General features: G+C 41.6%; 1 protein-coding gene across 12 annotated transcripts in view; it reads right to left on the reverse strand.

Moving 5' to 3' along the window:
• UNC13B (unc-13 homolog B) overlaps window positions 1-23,400 on the reverse strand; it is a 222,275-nt gene that overhangs the window by 43,722 nt on the left and 155,153 nt on the right. For 4 of the 12 annotated variants that reach the window (XM_067744043.1, XM_067744039.1, XM_067744049.1 and 1 more), the window contains exons 1-2: window positions 22,773-23,283; window positions 11,981-14,498 (exon numbers count right to left, since the gene is read on the reverse strand). The exons of 5 other annotated variants lie outside the window; for them this stretch is intronic. In XM_067744043.1, the coding sequence (XP_067600144.1) occupies window positions 11,981-14,264 (2,284 nt within the window). In that variant the 5' untranslated portion in view covers window positions 14,265-14,498; window positions 22,773-23,283. Of the gene's footprint in view, window positions 1-11,980; window positions 14,499-22,772; window positions 23,284-23,400 lie in introns of those variants that run through there. 3 more of the 12 variants (XM_067744040.1, XM_067744044.1, XM_067744042.1) reach the window with 3 other exon arrangements.

A 23,400-nucleotide genomic window follows, 5' to 3' on the forward strand; every position in this document is an offset into this window, starting at 1 on the left:
TCAGCAGAAACTCTACAAGCCAGAAGGGAGTGGTATGACATATTTAAAGTGATGAAAGGGAAGAACCTATAACCAAGATTACTTGACCCAGCAAGGACCTCATTCTGATTCGATGGAGAAATCCAAAGCTTTACAGACAAGCAAAAGGTAAGAGAATTCAGCACCACCAAACCAGCTCTACAACAAGTGCTAAAGGAACTTCTCTAAGTGGGAAACACAAGAGAAAAAAAGGACCTACAAAAACAAACCAAAACAATTATGAAAATGGTCATAGGAACATACATATCGATAATTACCTTAAACGTGAATGGATTAAATGCTCCAACCAAAAGACACAGGCTTGCTGAATGGATACAAAAACAAGACCCATATATGTGCTCTCTACAAGAGACCCACTTCAGACCTAGGGACACATACAGACTGAAAGCGAGGGAATGGAAAAAGATATTCCATGCAAATGGAAATCAAAAGAAAGCAGGAGTAGCAATACTCATATCAGATAAAATAGACTTTAAAGAATGTGACAAGAGACAAGGAAGGACACTACATAATGATCAAGAGATTAATCCAAGAAGAAGAGATAACAATTATAAATATATATGCACCCAACATAGGAGCACCTCAATACATAAGGCAACTGCTAACAGCTATAAATGAGGAAATCGACAGTAACACAATAATAGTGGGGGACTTTAACATCTCACTTACACCAATGGACAGATCATACAGACAGAAAATTAATAAGGAAACACAAGCTTTAAATGACACAGTACAACAGATAGATTTAATTGATATTTATAGGACATTTCATCCAAAAACAGCAGACTACACTTTCTTCTTGAGTGTGCACGGAACATTCTCCAGGATAGGTCACATCTTGGGTCACAAATCAAGCCTCAGTAAATTTAAGAAAACTGAAATCATATCAAGCATCTTTTCTGACCACAACGCTATGAGATTAGAAATCAGTTACAGGGAAAAAAACCTAAAAAACAAAAAAACACAGAGGCTAAACAATACATTACTAAATAACCAAGAGATCATTGAAGAAATCAAAGAGGAAATCAAAAAATACCTAGAGACAAATGACAATGAAAACACGATGATCCAAAACCTATGGGATACAGCAAAAGCAGTTCTAAGAGGGAAGTTTATAGCAATACAAGCCTACCTCAAGAAACAAGAAACATCTCAAATAAAAAATCTAACCCTACATCTAAAGGAACTAGAGAACGCAGAACAAACAAAAACCAGTTAGCAGGAGGAAAGAAATCATAAAGATCAGAGCAGAAATAAATGAAACAGAAACAAAGAAAAAAATAGCAAATATTAATAAAACTAAAAGCTGGTTCTTTGAGAAGATAAACAAAATTGATAAACCTTTAGACAGACTCATTGAGAAAAAGAGGGAGAGGACTCAAATCAATAAAATTAGAAATGAAAAAGGAGAAGTTACAACAGACACTGCAGAAATATAAAGCATCCTAAGAGACTACTACAAGCAACTCTATGCCAATAAAATGGACAACCTGGAAGAAATGGACAAATTCTTAGAAAGGTATAACCTTCTAAGACTGAAGCAGGAAGAAATAGAAAATATGAACAGACCAATCACCAGTAATGAAATTGAAACTGTGATTAAAAATCTTCCAACAAACAAAAGTCCAGGACTAGATGGCTTCACAGGTGAATTATATCACACATTTAGAGAAGAGCTAACACCCATCCTTCTCAAAGTCTTCCAAAAAATTGCACAGGAAGGAACACTCCCAAACTCATTCTGTGAGGCCACCATCACCCTGATACCAAAACCAGACAAAGACACTACAAAAAAAGAAAATTACAGACCAATATCACTGATGAATATAGATGCAAAAATCCTCAACAAAATACTAGCAAACAGAATCCAACAACCCATTAAAAGGATCATACACCATGATCAAGTGGGATTTATCCCAGGGATGCAAGGATTCTTCAATATACACAAATCAATCAATGTGATACACCATATTAACAAACTGAAGAATAAAAACCATATGATCATCTCAATAGATGCAGAAAGAGCTTTTGCCAAAATTCAACACCCACTTATGATAAAAACTCTCCAGAAAGTGGGCATAGAGGGAACCCACCTCAACACAACAAAGGCCATATACGACACACCAAAGCAAACATCATTCTCAATGGTGAAAAACTGAAAGCATTTCCTCTAAGATCAGGAACAAGACAAGGATGTCCACTCCCACCACTATTATTCAACATAGTTTTGGAAGCCCTAGCCACAGCAATCAGAGAAGAAAAAGAAATAGAAGAAAACAAATTGGAAAAGAAGAAGTAAAACTGTCACTGTTTGCAGATGACATGATACTATACATAGAGAATCCTAAAGATGCTACCAGAAAACTACTAGAGCTAATCAGTGAATTTGGTAAAGTTGCAGGATTCAAAATTAATGCACAGAAATCTCTTGCATTCTTATATACTAATGATGGAAAATCTGAAAGAGAAATTAAGGAAACACTCCCATTTACCATTGCAACAAAAGGAATAAAATACCTAGGAATAAACCTACCTGGGGAGACAAAAAACCTGCATGCAGAAAACTATAAGACCCTGATGAAAGAAATTAAAGATGATACAAACAGATGGAGAGATATACCATGTTCTTGGATTGGAAGAATCAACATTGTGAAAATGACTCTACTACCCAAAGCAATCTACAGATTCAATGCAATCCCTATCAAATTACCAATGGCATTTTTCACAGAACTAGAACAAAAAATCTAAAAATTTGTATGAAGACACAAAAGACCCCGAATAGCCAAAGCAGTCTTGAAGGAAAACAATGGAGCTGGAGGAATCAGACTCCCTGACTTCAGACTATAGTGCAAAGCTACAGTAATCAAGACAATATGGTACTGGCACAAAAACAGAAATGTAGATCAACGGAACAGGATAGAAAGCTCAGAGATAAACCCACGCACCTATGGTCAACTAATCTATGACAAAGGAGGCAAAGATATACAATGGAGAAAAGACAGCCTCTTCAATAAGTGGTGCTGGGAAAACTGGACAGCTACATGTAAAAGAATGAAATTAGAACACTCCCTAACACCATACACAAAAATAAACCAAAATGGATTAGAGACCTAAATGTAAGACCAGACACTATAAAACTCTTAGAGGGAAACATAGGGGCTTCCCTGGTGGCGCAGTGGTTGGGAGTCCGCCTGCCGATGCAGGGGACACGGGTTCGTGCCCCGGTCTGGGAGGATCCCACATGCCGCGGAGCGGGTGGGCCCGTGAGCCATGGCCGCTAAGCCTGTGTGTCCGGAGCCTGTGCTCCGCAATGGGAGAGGCCACAACAGTGAGAGGCCCGCGTACCGCAAAAAAAAAAAAAAAAAAAAAAAAAATAGGAAGAACACTCTTTTACATAAAACACAGCAAGATCTTTTTTGATCCACCTCCTAGAGTAATGGCAATAAAAACAAAAATAGACAAATGGGACCTAATGAAACTTAAAAGCTTTTGCCAAGCAAAGGAAACTACATACAAGATGAAAAGACAACCCTCAGAATGGGAGAAAATATTTGCAAATCAATCAACGGACAAAGGATTAATCTCCAAAATATATAAAAAGCTCATGCAGCTCAATATTAAAAAAACAAACAACCCAATCCAAAAATGGGCAGAAGACCTAAATAGACATTTCTCCAGAGAAGACATACAGATGGCCAAGAAGCACATGAAAAGCTGCTCGACATCACTAATTATTAGAGAAATGCAAATCAAAACTACAATGAGGTATCACCTCACACTGGTTAGAATGGGCATCATCAGAAAATCTACAAACAACAAATGCTGGAGAGGGTGTGGAGAAAAGGGAACCCTCTTGCACTGTTGGTGGGAATGTAAATTGATACAGCCACTATGGAGAACAGTATGGAGGTTCCTTGAAAAACTAAAAATAGAATTACCATATGACCCAGCAATCCCACTACTAGTCATATACACAAAGAAAACCATAATTCAAAAAGACACATGCACCCCAATGTTCATTGCAGCACTATTTACAATAGGCAGCTCATGGAAGCAACCTAAATGCCCATAAACAGACGAATGGATAAAGAAGATGTGGTACATATATACAATGGAATATTACTCAGCCATAAAAAGGAACGAAATTGGGTCACTTGCAGAGATGTGGATGAATCTAGAGACTGTCATACAGAGTGAAGTAAGTCAGAAAGAGAAAAACAAATATCGTATATTAACGCATATATGTGGAACCTAGAAAAATGGTACAGATGAACTGGTTTGCAGGGCAGAAATTGAGACACAGATGTGGAGAACAAACATATGGACATCAAGTGGGGAAAGCGTGGGGTGGGGCAGTGGTGGTGGCGATGGTGGGATGAATTGGGAGACTGGGATAGACATATATACACTAATATGTATAAAATGGATAACTAATAAGAACCTGCTGTATAAAAAAATAAATAAAATTCAAAAAAAAATTTAAAGAAATAAAATAAAAAAAAAGAACATGTGCCTTGCCTAAGAGAAAAGATAGGTCACTTAGTCAATAGCCTGTACCATTTTCCAGACCCCAAAGAACTGCTGTACTAGTCCCTTCAGTTTGTCCCACCCACTGGACAAACATTTTCTTGTTTAAAAAAACTTTTTCTTGTTAGGAATCAAATTTTTTGTGCTTCATAACCGCCTAAAATGCCTTAGGATTTTTCCACTGAGATTTAGTTTTCAATTTAAGTGATAAATGTCTATATAACACCTTCTTTGCAGGAAAATTCCTGACCCCTAAGAATGATCTCACTGTTCCAGATAGTCTACCTTATAAGGAAGTGACATACTTCCTCATTGTTAAAACAATCGTAACTCCATTACTTGGGAGTCAAAAGACTTGAGGCACTCATCTTATCTGAGCATGCATTTCCTTATCTGTAAAAAGAGGATAAGACCAGCAATCTCCCAGGCTTATTGTGAGGATTCATCTCTTAAATACTTATTGAGAACCTACGGCACATTAGGTACTGTTCTCATGCTGATGCAGCAGTGAACCCTGATCTTGAGAAGCTTCTATTCTAGTAGGAGGAGCAGACAACTAATAATGATGATGAAGATGATGATAGTAGCTCACACCAAGTGAACACATTACACATCTGGCATTTTATTTGAGTAAGCTCATTTATTTCTCATAACAACCCTACTGGGTAAATACTATTATAATCTCCATTTTCTGTTCATTAAAATGAAGATAGAGATGTTAAGAAACTTGCCTAAAGTCACAGCAAGTGGCAAAGCCAAAATTTGAAACGGCATTCTGGTTCCAGAATCTGGAACTATGTGTACTGTATCATGTATGATGGGGACTCTGCTGAAAAATTCAGGCAAGGGGAAAAGATATTGCCCTCTGTGGTGATGTTACGCTATTAAAATTTTATAAAAGATTGTCAGGGAGTCCTCATTGATAAAGCGACATCTAAGCAGAGACCTGAAGGAAATGAGTAAAGAAGCTATTCAGAGTGGTAAGAGAAAAGTATTCCAGTGAGAACATACAGCAAGTGCAAAGCCTTAGGTGAGAGCATGACGGGTGTGAAGGAACAAATTTGCCACAGAGTACCATTTCAAATAGGGCTTTACAGGCCCTTATAAGCACTTTGGCTTTCATTCTGAGTAAGACAGAAAAATCACTGGGAGGTCCTGAACAGAGAAGTGATATGATCTGACTCACATTTTATGAGGATTACTCTGGCTTGGGAGAACAGACTGTAGAGGGACAAGGGTAGAAGCAGGGAGATCAGTTAGACTACCACAATCATCTAGACAAGAGAAAATGGTGACTTACATAAAGATGTTAGTGGTTAAGATTCGGGATATTTTTTAAAGGCAAAGCAGGCAGAATTTACTAACTGATTGGATATGGGTTGTGAAAGAAAAGAAGTCAAGAATGACTCTATGGATTTGGGCCTGAGCAGCTAGCTGCAAGAATAGAGTTGCCATTTACTGTTAAGGAAGACTATAGGAAAAGCAGGTTTGGCAGGGCTTTGGGAGAAGGATCAGGAGTTTGGTTTTGGATACATCAAATCTGAGATGCCTATTCACAAGGAAATGTGGATGTTAAGTAGATGTGGAATCTGCTGTTCCTGGACAATATCTGGGCCAGATATAAATCTGGAAATGCTTATGAAAATCATGCGATTGAAACATATTACCTAGGAGGTGAGTATAAATAAAAAGTAGTAGTCGGGATTGAATCCTGGGATACTACAAGGTTGGGAAGATAAGGAGGGACTAGCAAAGATGACTTGAGAAGGAATGGTCAATAATGTTGGAGGAGAACGAAGACAGAGAGGTGTTCTGGAAGCCAGGTGAAGAAAGTATTTCAAAAAGAAGAAATCGGGCTTCCCTGGTGGCGCAGTGGTTGAGAGTCCGCCTGCCGATGCGGGGGACGCGGGTTCGTGCCCCGGTCCAGGAAGATCCCACATGCGGCGGAGCGGCTGGGCCCGTGAGCCATGGCCACTGAGCCTGTGCGTCCGGAGCCTGTGCTCCGCAACGGGAGAGGCCACAACAGTGAGAGGCCCGTGTACCGCAAAAAAAAAAAAGAAAAAAAAAGAAGAAATCAAGGGACTTCCCTGGCGGTCCAGTGGTTAAGATTCCATGCTTCCAACACAGGGGGCACGGGTTTGAACCCTGGTCGGGGAACTAAGATCCCACATGTGGTGTGGCGTGGCCAAAAAATTAAAAAAAAAAAAAGAAATTGAGGCATATGAATAGACTAAAGATCAATGGAATAGAATCGGGAGTGCAGAAATAAACTCTTACATTTATGGCCAGTTGATTTTTGACCATTCGATGGGTAAAGCATGTTCTTTTCAACAAATGATGCTGAGATAACTAGACATACACATGCTTAAGAAGGAAGTTGGACCCTATCTCACACCATATACAAAAATCAACTCAAAATGAATCATAGACCTAAATGTAATAGCTAAACAAAACCATAAAACATTTAGAAAAACACACAGGAGTTAATCTTTGTGACCTTGGATTAGACAGTGGTTTCTCAGCTATGAAACCAAAAGCAAAATTAACACAAGAATAGATAAATTGAACTTCATCAAAATTTAAAACTTTTGTACTCTACTCCATACCCATATTATGATGGCTATTACGAAACAAACAAACAAAAAACCAACCAGGAAGTAACAAGTGTTATTTAGCAAGGATGTGGAGAAATTAGAACCTGTGTGCACTGTTGTTGGGAATGTAAAATGATGCAGCCACTGTGGAAAATAATATGGCAATTCCTCAAAAAAAATGAGAATTACCATATGATCCATCAATGCCACTTCTGCGTATATATCTAAAAGAAATGAAAGCAAGAACTCCAACAGATATTTGTACACCCATGTTTATAGCAGCATTATTTGCAATAGCCAAAAGGTAGAAGAAACCCAAGTGTCCACTGATGGATAAATGGACAAACAAATGTAGTATATATACATACAATGGAATATCATTCAGCCTTAAAAAGGAAGGAAATTCTGACATATGCTACAACATGGATGAACCTTGAAGAAATTATACCAAGTGAAATAAGCCAGTCACAAAAGGACAGATATTGTGCAAATACACTTATATGACGTACTTAGAGCAGTCAAATTTATAGAGACAGAAAGTACAATGGTGATTGCCAGTGGCTGGGGGGAGGAGAGAATGGGGAGTTAGTTTAATGGGTACAGAGTTTCAGCTGGGAAAGATGAAAAAGATCTGGAGATTGGATGGTGGTGATGGTTGCACAATGTGAATAAACTTAAAATGATTAAAATAATAAATTTTATGTTTTGTATATTTTACCAAAATAAAATTTTTTTAAAAATTATGCTTCAAAGGACACCATCAAGAAAGTGAAAAGACAACCTACAGATTGGGGAAAAATATATACAAAATATTTGTATAATTTGTATATAAGGGACCTATAGCCAGAACATATAAAGAACGCTTACAACTCAACAGAAAAAGACAAAGAACTCAATTTAAAAACGGGTAAAGGATTTGAATAGACATTTCTCCAAAGAAAATATAAAAACGGCCAATAAGCACATGAAAAAAATGTTCAACATCATTAGCCACTAGGGAAATGCAAATCAAAACTAGAAGATACCAGTCACACCCACTGGGATGGCTATAATAAAAATAGAATGGCAAGGATGTGGAGAAATTTGAACTCTCATACATTGCTGGTAGAAGTGTAAAATGGTGCAGTCACATTGGAAAACAGTCCAGAAGTTCCTCAAAAATGTTAAACAGAGTTATCATATAACCCAGCATTCCATTCCTAGGTATATACCCGAGAATTGAAATATATGTCCATGCAAAAACTCGTACATAAATGTTCATAGCAACATTATCCATACTAGCCAAAAAGTGGTAACAAAACAAAAGTCCATCAACTGATGGATGGATGAACAAAATGTGCTATATCCATGTAATGGAATATTATTCAGCCACAAAAAGAAATGAAGTACCCATACATGTAACAACATGGGTCAATTTTGAAAAAATTGTGCTAAGTTGAAGAAGCCGGTCAGAAAAGGTCACATATTATATAAATCCATTTACATGCAATGTCCAGAATCCATAGAAATGGAAAGTAGATTAGTGGTTGCCAGAGGCTGGGGACAAAGAGGATTGGAGAATGACTATTAATAGATAGGGAGTTCTTCTTGGGGGTGATGGAAATGTTCTAGAATTGATCGTTGCATAACTCTGAATATACTAAAACCACTCAGTTGTACATTTTTAAGGGATTTTTTTTTTTTTTTTTTTGCGGTACGCAGGCCTCTCACTGTTGTGGCCTCTCCCGTTGCGGAGCACAGGCTCCGGACGCGCAGGCTCAGCGGCCATGGCTCACGGGCCCAGCCGCTCCGTGGCACGTGGGATCTTCCCAGACCGGGGCACGAACCCGTGTCCCCTGCATCGGCAGGCGGACTCTCAACCACTGCGCCACCAGGGAAGCCCTTTTTAAGGGATTTTAAGGATGAATTTTATGGTATATAAATACCTAAAAAGCTGTTATAATAAAAAGAAGTAATCAATTACATCAAGTTGCTGATTGACTAAGAGAACTAAAAATGGACCAGAAGTTTGGCAATATGATGGCCTTGACAAAAGCTATTTTGGTAGTGGCAGGAATGAAAAAATGGAATTTTAATGTAATACATGTGAGAGTACTTCAAATAGTGCCTCTTACGTACCCCGCCCCACCCCCCCCAAAAAGGAAGAAAAAGCATTAAAAAAAAAAAGAACTCAAACTAAAGGTAATATACTACTAATCAGCTTAGGTCCTAAAAGGTCTCAAGCACAGCAGTGAAGAAAGTTTTTTCAAATGTTTTGTTGTGGTAGCAATCACTGTTGTATTGAATCAGTTTACCAGGTTAGGGTGACTGCTCTTGTGGACTCTATAACCCGAGTGTATTGGTGGTGAGAGGCCAGCCTGTGTATTTATGTACCTTCCTCTATTCCTCCTGCTTTATGGCATGGTGCTGGAGTCAGGCTGGACCTAGCACTGAAGAGATGCTGCCACTGCCTGGCAGCCTCTCCACCACCCCCTCTGTAGCCCACAGACCAGACTGGATCTTGGTAAGCACCCAGAACTCTGACTTGATCTCTTACTGGTGTTTCAGAAAATCTCCTTCGTCTCATTATCTCTGCTGCTGTCACAAGTTCCTGCATCGTCCAGCAGGATGTCAGCCCAGAAGGGAAACTCTGCAACTTGAAGAATTGGGCCCCAGAGCTCTGGATGCTCATGCTAACATCAACTCTAGGCAAGGTTTAAAGAGTTAGTAAGGAAGTACTGTTTTGATATTTGTAGTTTCTACTGTTGCTGTAATATAATAATTTCTAAATGCCCAGGGAGAAAGAAAAGGGGCTACAAAGTTAAAAGGAGAGAGAAATCACTTGTAGTTGAGGAATTATAGAAAGCTTCCTGGAGGAGGTGATACTTTGGCTGTATGTTAAAGAATTGAGTAAATTTTGCTAGGTTGATGTGGTAAACACAGTACCTTAGGCTAGAAGGAAGGATGTATATGTCAATATGCTGAAGACAAAGTATAAGGCAAATTTGTGAGACAGCAGTTTCTTTCTAGGTGGAGTACAGTGGGAGAATGGGAGATAAGCCTGGACATGTAAACTAGAGGCCAACTGTAGTGGTCATGCCAAATGAAGGAATTTAGACTTTTTTTGATAAGCTATAAAGAGTAGCTCTAGGGATATTTGAAAGGAACATGATTTTAATTTTTCAATTTAATTTTATGACTTGGTATTATATTCACATGATTCAAATTCTAAAAATTATAAAAGGGTATACAGTAAAAAATCTCCTTCTCATCCCACTAGTTTTTCACCTAATACCTTTCCCCATAGGCAATCCTGTATCAGTTTCCTATGTATCTTTGTGGTTTTTTGTTTGTTTGGGGTTTTTTTTGGCCGTGCCATGTGGCTTGCAAGATCTCAGTTCCCTGACCAGGGACTGAACCTAGGCCACAGCGGTGAAAGTCTGGAATCCTAACAACTAGGCCACCAGGGAACTCCCTCTTATGTGCCTTTGTGAGATATTCTATACATATATAAACAGACATTGTGGGTTTTTGTGTGTATTCTTACCCTCTCCTATTTATACAAATGTCAGCATCTTATACATACTGTTCTGCACCTTGTTTTCTTTAATATGTCAATATATCTTTCCATTTCAGTAACGAGGTACCTCTTCCTTTTTATAGCTGCATGGTACTGTATTCCATAGTTTGGATGTGCCAATAAGTTATTTAAACAGCCTTTCTTAACGAACATTAGGTTGTTTTCAATCATTGCTATTAAAAACAATGCTTCAAAAATAGCCTTGAACATATGTCCCTTCCACAGGTGAAAATGTACCTGCAGGGTATATTCCTGGAAGTAGTGTTGGGGCTCAAAGGGTATACATAATTTTGTTAAATTTTACCAATTGCCTTCCATAGAGGTTATACCAATTTCCACTCCCATCCCACTGGCAATGTATGAGTGCCTGTTCTCTCACACCTTTGCCAACACAATATGTTTCATAATTTTATTTTGCCTTAGAAAGATTAATCAGGTTATATGCATAAGAGGACAACCCCATTTACATTTAAAATTAGATGAATAAAGCATATGCTCTTTGGATAAATTTAATTTTGATTGGGAAAAGTAATTTTAAAGCTACATATCATCTCCATGCTGCCTAGAAAAAAAGTTTTCTCATTTCTTGTAGCCAAAAACCATTCCATTCTCTAGTTCTTAGGTAAGCACCCTTCAACTGGAGATGGAAGAAAGGGAATATGACCTGTGGAGAGCACAGTCAGGCTGGACAGCTCCAAGTTAGAAATAAGGTTCTGTATTGTCAACTCCAGTACTAGGAAGAAGACAGGTCGGGATAAGGGAAATTGCCACAGTGGCCTATGAGGTGGAGCTGCTGGAGAAATGGTAATCTTATCTCAGCAAGAAGCGCATGGAGAATAATTCTAAAATGCCACATAGGATTGCATCAGCCCCCCTAGCTCCTGTGAGAAACATGCCTCTTTTCCCCAGTCCTGCCTCCTACCCCACGCCTACTTTACACCAGAATATCCTAAAAGTCCTGCAGCTGTAAACTATTTTTGCCCAGATGCCCCTCCTTCTTTCGAAAAGGTATTTCTAAAGCTCCCACCAATAAACTGGAAGCTCCCTACGGACAAGAACTCCTTTCCTGTTGCTTTTCAACTCTGTCACTCCAATTCCCACAGGATTCGCTTAACATCGGTATTCCAGTAACTGAGACTGATTCAAGCTGCGGACCTCCCCCATCACCTTGTGAAACTCACCACCAAGCTGGGTCTCATGCTGGCCTGATGAAGGCCCTACCCAGCCAGGTGTAAACCCATTAAACAGAGACTTGAAATACCTGGGTGCATGTCTTCTACCGAGAGATGGTCTGTCTTCTGTACTAGCTCGTGCAAAAGTTTTTTCTGCCTCAGTCTTTTCTCTCTTAGAACATCTTTTAAATTGTTGATGCATTTGTTGAGGTAGACGGTCTCTGCACACATTTGCTCTAGGCTTAGTCTGCCCTGTTTGGGAGATTCAGGCCTGGAACAAGTTTCACTTCCCAGACACGGAGCCAGAGCAAAACCTGGCGATGAATATGCAAGAGGCAAGTTATTGGAAGCCAGAGAGAAGTTGCTGGGATACTGAGAGGTTTGGTCTCCCTGTGTAGAGATGCCCACTCCACCAGACACCACATTGAGCAAGCTCTCACTCCCCTGACTCCCAGGGCTCTCCACTGAGAAATCCTGGGCACCCCCTGAACTCACTGTCCCAAGAAGTCTATCACTGTTCTCTGACTGGGAACCACTCTCAATGCTTTCCAGGTCCTCAGGAGTGATGGACCCACTGTTCTCCAGCTTCTGAAATACTCCGTGCAAAGCTGAACGAAAGTGGTAAATTGCTCGGCCCAGTTTACTTGTGTAAAACTTGATTTCTACATCTTCATCCTCCTGTGAGCCACCCAGACAAGAGGACTTTTCAAAGACATCTTTAAGGACCTGCGCAGCACGTTCCTCCTCTTTATTCAAGTCAATATGAACCATGTCATTGAAAGTCTCAGGTCCTATGATGATTTCCTCTATCACGTTGTCACAGCTCAGAGTTGCAAACCTTCTGGACTTATCTGTCAAAAGGTCCTCTAGCTGCTTTGAGCTCAAAATATCAAGCCCAGCTTCACAGGCCAGGAGTTTGTCCTCTGTCTTCAGCAACCCAGACAATGATAGGCAGCTGCTGGCCTCGCTTTTATTACTGCAGTTGTTTTCTATTTTTGCTGCTTTATATGCTTCAAGTCCTTGGTTACACTGTTTGAAAACCTGGGATTTCCCAGAATCCTCCTCCTTTGAGGTTAACTCTAGGGAAGGTTCCTCAAATTGATGAAGGTTGGACAGAGAAGCCTCTCTCCCTGTCAGTTCACCACAGGCGCCACTGATAATTTGGGGTGTTCCTGATGTTCCTTTTACTTCGTCCCTTGGCTTAGACTCATCACTTGGCTTTGCTAAATCGTTCTTGGGTGGGAAGCAAAGGCCTTGCTGTGCAGGAGTCTGGAGTTCTCTATGTTGATTCTGAGCCCTCATTTGATATACTCCTGTTATTGGTCCTCTGTCCCCTGTTTCCACCTGAAAAACTGGTTCATCCAGGTTTAAAGGATTCAAATTACAATCCTGAAGTTGTTGTTCCAAAAATGATAGAGACTCCTTTGGGGGATTCTTACAGCAGCACTGTGGCCGGCTTGGTTCGTCTCTGGTGGCAATCCGGATCCCTAAGCTCTGCAAGAGGATGGATTTCTGCAATATAAGGTCTCTGTGCTCTAGATGGGCAAGCTTCACAACAGTAGGCCTGGGGGCTGGCGCTTTGCCTGCTCTGTAAGCCTCTTTAATGTACCTATTGCACTGCATGCCATTAACACAGAGGTGTTTGGCCAGGAAGCTGTGCACCAGCTCCATGGTATTTTCCCCATCTTGCTCAGGAAGTCCATACAGATACAGAATGGCTTCCTCACTAGGTCGGTCCACATGGGGTTCCTGGGCCTTTCCCCCAACACTCACCTTGGCCAGGGAGCTGCTGCCCACCTGCAAGCCTTCTATTTCACTCAGAACTGAGTCTACACAGCTAGAGACTTCTTCCACTGAACCCCGGACTTGGCTCAAGTGCTGCCGCAACTCAGCAATTTCAGTTTGGAGACGGCTGATGCCTTGCAGCTCTCTGATGATATAGTCCACTACATCCCCCAAAGGTTCTTGCTGTTCACGGCTACAGCCTTGGCCAGGGCCTCTGGACAAAAGGGGTTTGGCTTGATCCCTCTCTGACGGCTCTTGACAGCTTGTGGTCATGCTGGCAGATGAGAGGTCCTGAGAGCCAGACCCTGAAACACAGGCAGTGGAGCCCAGAGGAAGCTGGCTGCTGGCCTGCTGCCCAAAGCTGCAATGCTGGGCCAGGCACCCATCTCTATCCCCACCAATGGCTGAGGCTACTGACCCACAGTGAGGGGACATGAAGCTGTCCTCTGGTAAGGATCCAGCAGGGCCTGAGGACTTGCTCTTGAAGCCACACAGAGTCTCCACCTTAGCTTTATCTGGGGAAAGCCTGGAGGAGGATCCCAAGGTGACCATGATTTCTTCCTCTGACTCTTGCAACAATCGCTTCATTTTCTCCCTCAGGGTCTGAGTGATTCTCAGCTTCTTCCTCTAGTTTCTGGTCAGGATGGTTAACAGAGATTGTGTTAGAAGGCAATACCCTGACCTGTTCTTTTCAGTCTATTTTTAGCAATTATTGCTGGCTGATGCCTTGGGCTTGGCCCACAGTGATGCCTAGAATGGTCCCATGTGTGGTCTCAAACCTGGCACATGTTCCTGGGTCCTAGTTTGACTCTAATCCTGCAGCTGGTGAAAAAGGAAAATAGTGCACTTGGATCAGAAGGCAGCAGGATAATATGAATCAAGCTGTCAAGCGGGAATAAGAACACTACTTTCTAATACTGTAGGAGTCAACAGTGACCTGCCTCCCACTGCTAGACTTAAAGGTTATAAGCAATCAGTTCTCTCTCCTTGGCTTCCCATCAGAGTTTTGCTGTAAAATCAGATCAAGTCCTTGTGTTCTGAGCAAGTAGCCAAAGTCAACAGGATCGAAACAAACTCCTGGGAAATAGGTGGGGTGAAGTCAGCAAGTGACTGAACCTTTACAAATTCAACATGAGGCTCAGAAATGAACATATAGATGTTTAACCACCAAAGCTCAAATCACATACACAGTAAAAGACAAGACGTGGAATGTTTCTTTTTTTTTCCCCCTCCAGTTTGTTGCTCTGGTGAAGGCTCAACTACTTAAAGGTTTGCTCCTGCCTGTGCTTATAGCACAAAGTGTTTTCCCTTTGTTTAGTGATAGCAACCCTTCACTTGGAGAAAGGACCATGACAAGAAAGTGATTTCCTAGCACTGTCCACTGCTGGAGTAACAGAGGGTTGCTCTAGCCCCGCTGAATGGCCTGGAGAGAACAATGCACGTGGCAGGCGGGGAGCTGATTACATCAGAGAGAGGTCCAGGGTGCTCTACTGTTTTCCAAAAAGGTGAAAAAAGACCTGCCACCAGTCTTGCCCCTAAACTCTGAGCTACCAGTGACTGTAGCTTAGGCAGAGATGACTGTTACCTTATGTGGGGTGGGCATCCATTCCGTTTTTACTGGGAACATGTAGCCTGTAGGGAAGGAGCACAGTGGAAAGTACAAAGGATGAAGCAGAGAGCCCAGGAATGCATGGGACTACCAATACTCTCTGGCTCTGCTGGGTCAGCCCGGGACAGGTAAAATGAGTTGGTGGGAGACATGCTACCCTTCATGTTCTTCAACTGGAGATGGTTTCTCTATTTTCTAGATTTGACCTAGATTTCTAAATCTTCTAAAACCCCTGCCTCCTTTTCTTTTCCCAGTACTCAAGTTAACCCTAAAAAGTAAAAATTGTCTGTGAAGAACATAAGCTGACTGCTCCCACAGCAATTCATTTGCTGGAAAGGCCATCAACTATAGTCTTTGGGTCTGAAAATTAAAAGCACTGTGCTTTTGAGTTACGTCTATTAAAAAAAAAAAAAAGCACTGTGCTTCTGCAGACTAAGAAGAACCAGAAGAACAAGTCACAAGACTTGCGATAAAGATGAAGCTGACCCCTTTTACTGGAAATAACCAGGCCAAGAATCAAGAGACAGAAACTAGATTAATTCCCTTTTCATTTCTTCCCTTCTTCTCTCTAGCTCATGTAAAAACTCTATTTCATCTAGGAATTCTTCATCTGAGAACTCTATCCATCCTGTGAGGCATTGGAGAGGCCTAATTATTGCTTTTTAAGCATTATTGCTTTACTCTGATGTTTTAAGGAGCCAGGATCAGCCATTCCCCTAATGTGGTCAACTCAGTCTAGTCTGTGTGTGTGTGCATGTGTGTGAGAGAGAGACAGAGACAGAGACAGAGACAGAGAGAAACAGAGAATGCTCTATGTGCACAGTCAGAACTACTGGGTCTCGGGCTTAGTGCCCAGCTGCCTAGATAGCAAAGCCCCCAATTCTAGGACTGACTCATCAAATTCTTCCCTCTCTCCTCCCAAAAGTACAAAATCTACATTTCCAAAGCCACCCATTTCTTTTCTCCCCAAGGTGCAAGGTCTGGGTACCCCGATTTGGTCTTGGCACCTGGTATTAGCTTTCAGCAACGTCCCTAGACTGATGGACTAGAGTTGGCAATTAGCCTTTCAAGTTTTTCTCAAAGAGAAAGACCGCTTACTAAACCAAGATGGAAGCTCTGCATATGACCACATGAAGCCATGAGCAAGTGCTACTAGACTGAGAATCCAGAGACATAAGTTTGAGTCTTGCTTCACCAGTGACCTTGGATTAAACACTTCTCTCTGTGCCTTAGTTTCCTCATCTGTAAAGTGGGGGAGATAGTCACAGGAATGTTATAAAGCTAAAATGAGAGACTGGTAATTAGTAAACTGTAAAGCATTGCAGTGTTATTATTACTGACATGGCAAGACCCTGGGACAAAGAAGCAGGAAAACCAATATCTAAGCCAAGTGTGCAATTGCCTAAGTGGTTTGACTTGAGTGAACCATGACTTCTATCCCAGCCCCAGACCCTTACCTTTCCCAGTCTCTTCTAGTGGTCTATAGCAATGCCTGGAACCCTACCATTACAGTGTCACTCTTTGTTAGTCTTTCTTTTTTCTAAAAGTTTTCTTTTTAAGGTGAGAAAAGGGAGGAGCAAAATATTCACTCCCCAACATTTGATTCAGGTGACAGGAGGCTTGCCCTCAGGCAGCCTGAAAGCATGAGGAAGGAGAAAACTGCTACAGGAGGCAAACTTTTCCTTTCTAATGCTAGCGAGACCCAGAACTCATTGCCAGGTCCTCCAAGGCCAGCCCCACTTTGGTCTAGAGGAGACTGTTTTTCAGGAACGAAAATGAAGCTGACTCTCCTGCTATGGCTTCAGTGCAGGCCAGGTTAACTTTGGGCCTATCTGCTTCTGCCCCTCAGATTAATATTCCAGATAGGGTTGGACAGTCTCGCCAAGTTCCCCTCCAAAAATGCAGTGCTTGCAACACTGGCTGGCCAGCCACACAGAGGGCAAATGGCTCAGCCACTGTATTCAGAGGATCCTGAAGGACTAAAGGCAGAGCTGCCTGGTTTCCTACATTAGTGACAAACAGGAAATTTCCAGCTAGAGCTGCCATAGCAACTCCTCCCAGCCTCAAACAAAGATGATTGCTTTCATATTAAACAAACAAACAAAACCCTCTAAACCTTCTTCTGAATTGGTAGCTAGAGCCCGCAGATGAACTCTAAACTTAAGAATCACCTCCGAGGGATATGGGTTCCCTAAAGGCACCAAACCCACTCAGTCATCCACATATTTAGGCTTTGAAACAGGGGACAGAGCTCACTGTGATGCCACACAGTGAGAATCAACCAGTCACTTTGCTCAGAACCCAATAGGATACCAGAAGCCAGAATGGGCTGAAAGGGCAACCTGCAGAGCCAGGAGGTCCAATTCAAGGCCACCTCCTTCTTCAGCCTCTCTTTGCTACTACTGTCCACAAGAATGAAATAACAGGGACCAAAGTGTGAGAAAAACAGTTTGACCTCTAAATCAGTTCGATCGATGTGCCAGGCACTAAGCTATGTGCCAAGGATATAAGGCACAGTTCCTGGTCTCTAATATATTAAAGCTTGGAAACAGAGTTAGGCATATAAACAATCACAAAATAAAGTGATACATGTTATAATAGAACTTGTAATAGCAAGCAAGCATTTAATTCCAGGGGTGGGGAATGGGAAGGTGATGAGAGGCCCAGAAAAACCACAACAGGAAAGGCCACGGAGAAGAAGTAATATTTGAGCTGAGATGGCATAAGGAGGCCTCGGGGCCCAACCAGCTCAAACCTAGCCCTCTAGTTTCCTTCAAGGTACCCAGTGCTGTCACTCTGCTCTATCCTGTTGGCCTATCCACTCAAGTCAACTCTCCATACTTCATATGTACATGCTCTAAAATGACCATACCTTTCTGCAATCTTTTCCTAAGGAATGCCTAAGGCTGGGAAAAATAAGGCAGCCCTTTCAAGGGTTATCTGCTTTTGAAAAGGGAACATAGCAAAACAAAATGAATTAATCAAAAGGAATAAAGCTTCAGTGATGGAAAACTGAGAACTATGTCAGGGAGTAGACCCCTTAAATCACACCGAATCAGCACCAGCCTACCAAAAAATGTCAAGAGGAAAAAAATCCCTCCGCTTTCTGAAATGGCTGATTCTTTCCTCTCTCTCTGACTTATCAGTTAAATGTTATTAGGAATGTGGGTATTCCTCATAAAATTGCTTCTGACCCAAATCTTGGCTTGGAGGAAACAACTGGGAGACCTCTGGGAATAGGCCAGGGCTCTCTGTACATATATCAAGCGGCCTCTCATTTTGTATGAAGCAAGCCCAGAAGGCAAAAAGCCAAGAGCTCTGAGCCTTCTACCCCACACGTCACCCACAGCGGTCAGATCATTCCTGGGCCATTTACCAATTATGTTGTATGGCTAATATGGTGGGAAACGAATTTCTAGGGCCACAGCAGGTAGGGGTACTCTTCAGATATTAATCTTTGGGAAAGAATCAATGCTTACAGATAATCTTGTCAGAGAAAATGATCAGGGTCACAAGGTATAAAGAGTGAGTATAGCCAAAGGGAATAAAGAGTGCCCAAATTAAATGCATAGCAAAGTCCCTGTCCTGTAGTTCCTAGGACTTGCCATCCCTCCTCATCTGCATTAGGAGGAACCCCACTTATAGGCCAGAAGCTGGACATGGTAAAGGAAAGAAAACTTCATGCGTTGTATCCAAGAGGGGAGATAGAACCTCAGGGAATGTACAGTAGCATGAAAGAGGATGCAGCCTTCAGAGGGCTGGTATATCAAGAACTCAGAATGAAAACTGAATGCCAGTCAGCAGAGCTGGGTACTCTGCGCCCTTCCTAGGGCTCCCTTTCAGCAGTACCAGGGTTTATTATACCAAGAGTATAACAAACCATAAAACAAATACAGATGCACCTAGAATCTGATGCTCACGACAAAGACTCTCTTTGACTAAACTTGAGTCAGTCTCCTCTGAGTCCTCTTTCTGACCAGGCTCCTGTCCTTGGGCTCTGTTTAGTCCAATTTCAGCGAGAATCTTGCTGGGTCAGTTTAGTGAAAATTCCCTACCTTTGGTATCTGACCAAATTCCTTATCCCTCACCCTGGGCTGATTCCAGAAAAAATCCTGTCAAGTCAGTTTAGCCAGATGCCTCCCTTTCCCGGATGTTTCCTCTTAATTTTCCATCCAGTGACCCTCACCCTGTTCCTTGACTATAAATTCCCACTTATGCTTATATTCAGAGTTGGGCTCAGTTTCTCTCCCCTATTATAATACCCCAATATAATAGCCCCCCTGAATAAAGTCTGCCTTACCATTTCTAACAAGTATCAGAACAAATTTTTTCTTAAGCACTCATCATGCTCTTTTTTCCTTACTACCTATGACTCTTGTGAGTAGACCAAAAAAGCCATGTGAGCAGGAATCTAGCCCCTGAACACTCTCCTATCCATCCCCCCAAGCCTCCATATTCTTTATCCCCTTACTCTGCTATAGTTTCTTCATAGAACTTACTACCACCTGATAGATCATATATTTTTTAGTTTATTATCTGTCTCTCTCCTCAACCTCTATCCTAGAATGTGAGCAGGGACTCTGTTTTGTTCATTGCTATATCCCTAGCACCTAGTACAGTGCCTGGCATATACGGTGCTCAAACTAAGACAAAATAAATCTTGCCATTGAATAAAAGGATCCGGGACACAAGATAAGAAAATGCTAGAGTTGGAAGAGTTCTTTAGAAAATAGCAAGGCCTGGAATCTCATACTGCATTGTGATCTAGCCTATGGAGTAGTTTTTTTCGTCTATCATACGTTTTTCTAAATTTTAATTTTGGAAATCTTTAGGCAGGGCCGCTATTCTGGCTTCCCCAAAGCATTATTACCCAAGTTTATAACACCTGACCTAGAATGACACTCTTGTTGTTAATCTGTTTTACTTTGGGAGACACCTAAATGGGAGGTTCTTGCTTAAAGACACACAGTAGGTATGAACTCCATTACATTGAAAACTGTGCCTTATTTTTTAGTTCCCAATGCCTAGCACAGGGCATTACTATGCCAAGCATATGGCCTGGCACACAGTGAGAACTCAGTGCCATGGAAAGAATAAATGAGTGATGGCAGAGCTGATTTAGAATCCAAGTTTTCTGCTTTCTAGTCCACTTCTGTTCCCATAACAACATACCGCTTTCAAGTTCTAGGTTTTCTTCCAGACTGATGGCTTACAATCCCCTTTCATTGTAAAACTAAGTTGGAAACCTCTCCCCAAATATACTCGCTCACAGTTTTAGGGGACTCATTCAGGGTAAATAAACACAGTAGTGGCAGTACCAGCCTCTGCCAGACTGTCAGTTAGCTTGTATCTTTCTAGCATACGAGACTGGTAGAAAGAGACCTTGTGTGGCGCCTGTCATCCCCAGGGTTGCCATCATGGGGCTTCCACTTGCCCTCCAGCTGGAAAAGCTGCCCTGATCCCTGTGCTGATTATGGCTCTAGAACAGCACTGTTCAATAGAAATACAATGCGAGCCACATATGTAATTAAAAATTTCTAGTAGCCACATAAGAAGTAAAAAGAAACAGATGAATTTAATTTTAATACATTTTATTTAACCCATTATCTAAGATATTATTCTTTCAACATGTAATCAATAAAAAAATTTTATCAGGGCTTCTCTGGTGGCGCAGTGGTTAAGAATCCGCCTGCCAATGCAGGGGACACGGGTTCGAGCCCTGGTCTGGGAAGACCTCACATGCCACGGAGCAACTAAGCCCGTGGGCCACAACTACTGAGCCTGTGAGCCACAACTACTGAGCTCGTGTGCCACAACTACTGAAGCCCACGCACCACAACAAGAGAAGCCACCGCAATGAAAGCCCGCACACTGCAACGGAGACCCAATGCAGCCAAAAAATAAATAAAGTTAAAAAAAAAAACAAAAACAAACTTCTAAAAAAAATTTTTTATCATATATTTGCATTCCGTTTTTCATACTGAGTCCTTGAACTCTGGTATGTATCTTACATTTACAGCACATCTCAATTTAGACTAGCCACTCTTAAAGTACTCAACAACCACATGTGGCTGGTGGCTACTATACTGAACATCACAGTTTTTAAAGGTTAGGGCGGGGGACACTCTAGAGAGCCTTCAAAACATGGCAGCGGATGCAAAGGGCAGACTGTCATCTCAGGGGCAGTAGAATGTTCTATTCTTTCAGTCTTCCTTTAACCTGTTCACGGTGATCCTAGCTCGAAGCATCATATTTCCATTTTGTGACAGGCTCAATCCTCCTCAAGGCTGCAAAGAACATAGTACTAAGGCACCAATCTGCAGAGGATTAGACCTTATCTCTCTCAGCCTGACCCTTTCTAGATACCCTGTAGATCTGTGTAGCTTCTGTCCAGTACTCTGAGCAAAACCACAAGATAAACCTAGTTACTTCAACAGAAGCTACCCCTTCACAGGGAAGACTTAGAGACCTCTCACAGACAAGAGCATAATCTCAATGCAGCTGGGTCAAAGGTGTGCAATCCCAGACAACTCACACTAGAGGGACACATTACAATAGTAAAATTACATTTGTTTAGAATTTTACAGTTTACAAGGTTTCTATTTTATCATCACAACAATCCTGTGAGGTAGGAGGGAAGGATTACTATTCTGATTTCATAAATGAGAAAAATAAAGCTCCGAGAGACTAAATGACCTGGTCAAGGTCACTGGGTAGAGCTAGGATTTAAAAGGGGGTCTTCGATATACAAAGGTAGTGCTTTTTTCACCATACATGCAGGACACAAATGGACACATTATCTGTTATCCATGTGTGTGCACATTTAAAACTGAGAAAACTTAAGATGACTTTCCTGTTTATATGGAATATGCACACGAGAAGGATGAATTAATACTCACATTAGACAGAAGGACAATATACATACATAAACACACTCTCACACATTGGAAAAATGGAAAGGTTTCTGAATATACACAGCCTATACAAGAATAGGAACGTTACCTGGGTACATGCATACGTGTATGAGATAAAGGGACCTATGTATCTATATACATATGCACATGGAAGGAAAGATGGCTTGTGTATATTTATATAAGATGAATGAATGAGTTGTCTATGTATATGTAACACACAGGAGAGGAATGGACAGGTTGTTTATAAACATATGGACATATCAAGAGGGAGAAACAGATTCTTCGTATACAGGTATGCACATATCCAAAGGGCTGGATGGGTTATTTATATACATACAGGAGAGTACCAAGGAGGAATGGATGGTCAGATTATCAGCATATAAACACGTGCATGTGAAGATTCTACCCTTAGTGCTGAGTATGCTGTTTTTCACTCATTATAATGACCCCCCACCAGCAAGTTGGCTCAAGCAGTTATGTAATTAATGTAGCTGCTCCATATTCCACCCACAAATGCTTTGCTTTTGTCCCTGCTTCTCATTCAGAGTCAGTCATATACTCAATACCACTTACCTTGCTGCTGCAATCAAAATAAGAGTTAAGGAAATGAAAAGAAAAAAAAAACACATTAAAACCACAAATTCTCAAGTTTTAGAAATGCAAGTGCTGTCTTTAAAAGGAAATCCATTCAGAAGCACTCCTTGGTTTGAGAGAGAAGCCACAGGATGAACTTTCTAAGCCACAGCACAGCTGCTTGCCCAACCAACAAACAGAGCCAAGGAGCTATTATTCTCAGCTGCACCCAGCTGGCTGGCTCCCTGGTGCAAAGTTGATGATAGGAAAAATGCCCGGCAGAGAGATTCCCCCAGGGCTGGGCAGGAGTCTTGTTGGCTGCAAATCTAGGAATCCAATCTGGTCCACACTTCTCTGCTGAGGGGGATTCTGATGACCAGCCTGCTGAAGGTAATAGCAGCCAAACTTCAACTGGACGTGGAATTCTAACTCAATCGATTCCGGGTTTTGAGACTGAGACAAAAAGCAGGGCAGCTACTGCTCCTGCTGCTGCTCCTCCTCCTCTCCAGCTGCTTCCTGCCTGCAACCTCCCATAGGGCACCAGCCCTCCTCACACATTCCTGGCGCACACACCCCCTTCCCAGCACACTCACGCACACAAAAATCTCGCCAGCAAGCTCACTCAAAC

This window comes from Pseudorca crassidens, chromosome 7, assembly GCF_039906515.1.
Source record: "Pseudorca crassidens isolate mPseCra1 chromosome 7, mPseCra1.hap1, whole genome shotgun sequence".
NCBI lineage: Eukaryota > Metazoa > Chordata > Mammalia > Artiodactyla > Delphinidae > Pseudorca > Pseudorca crassidens.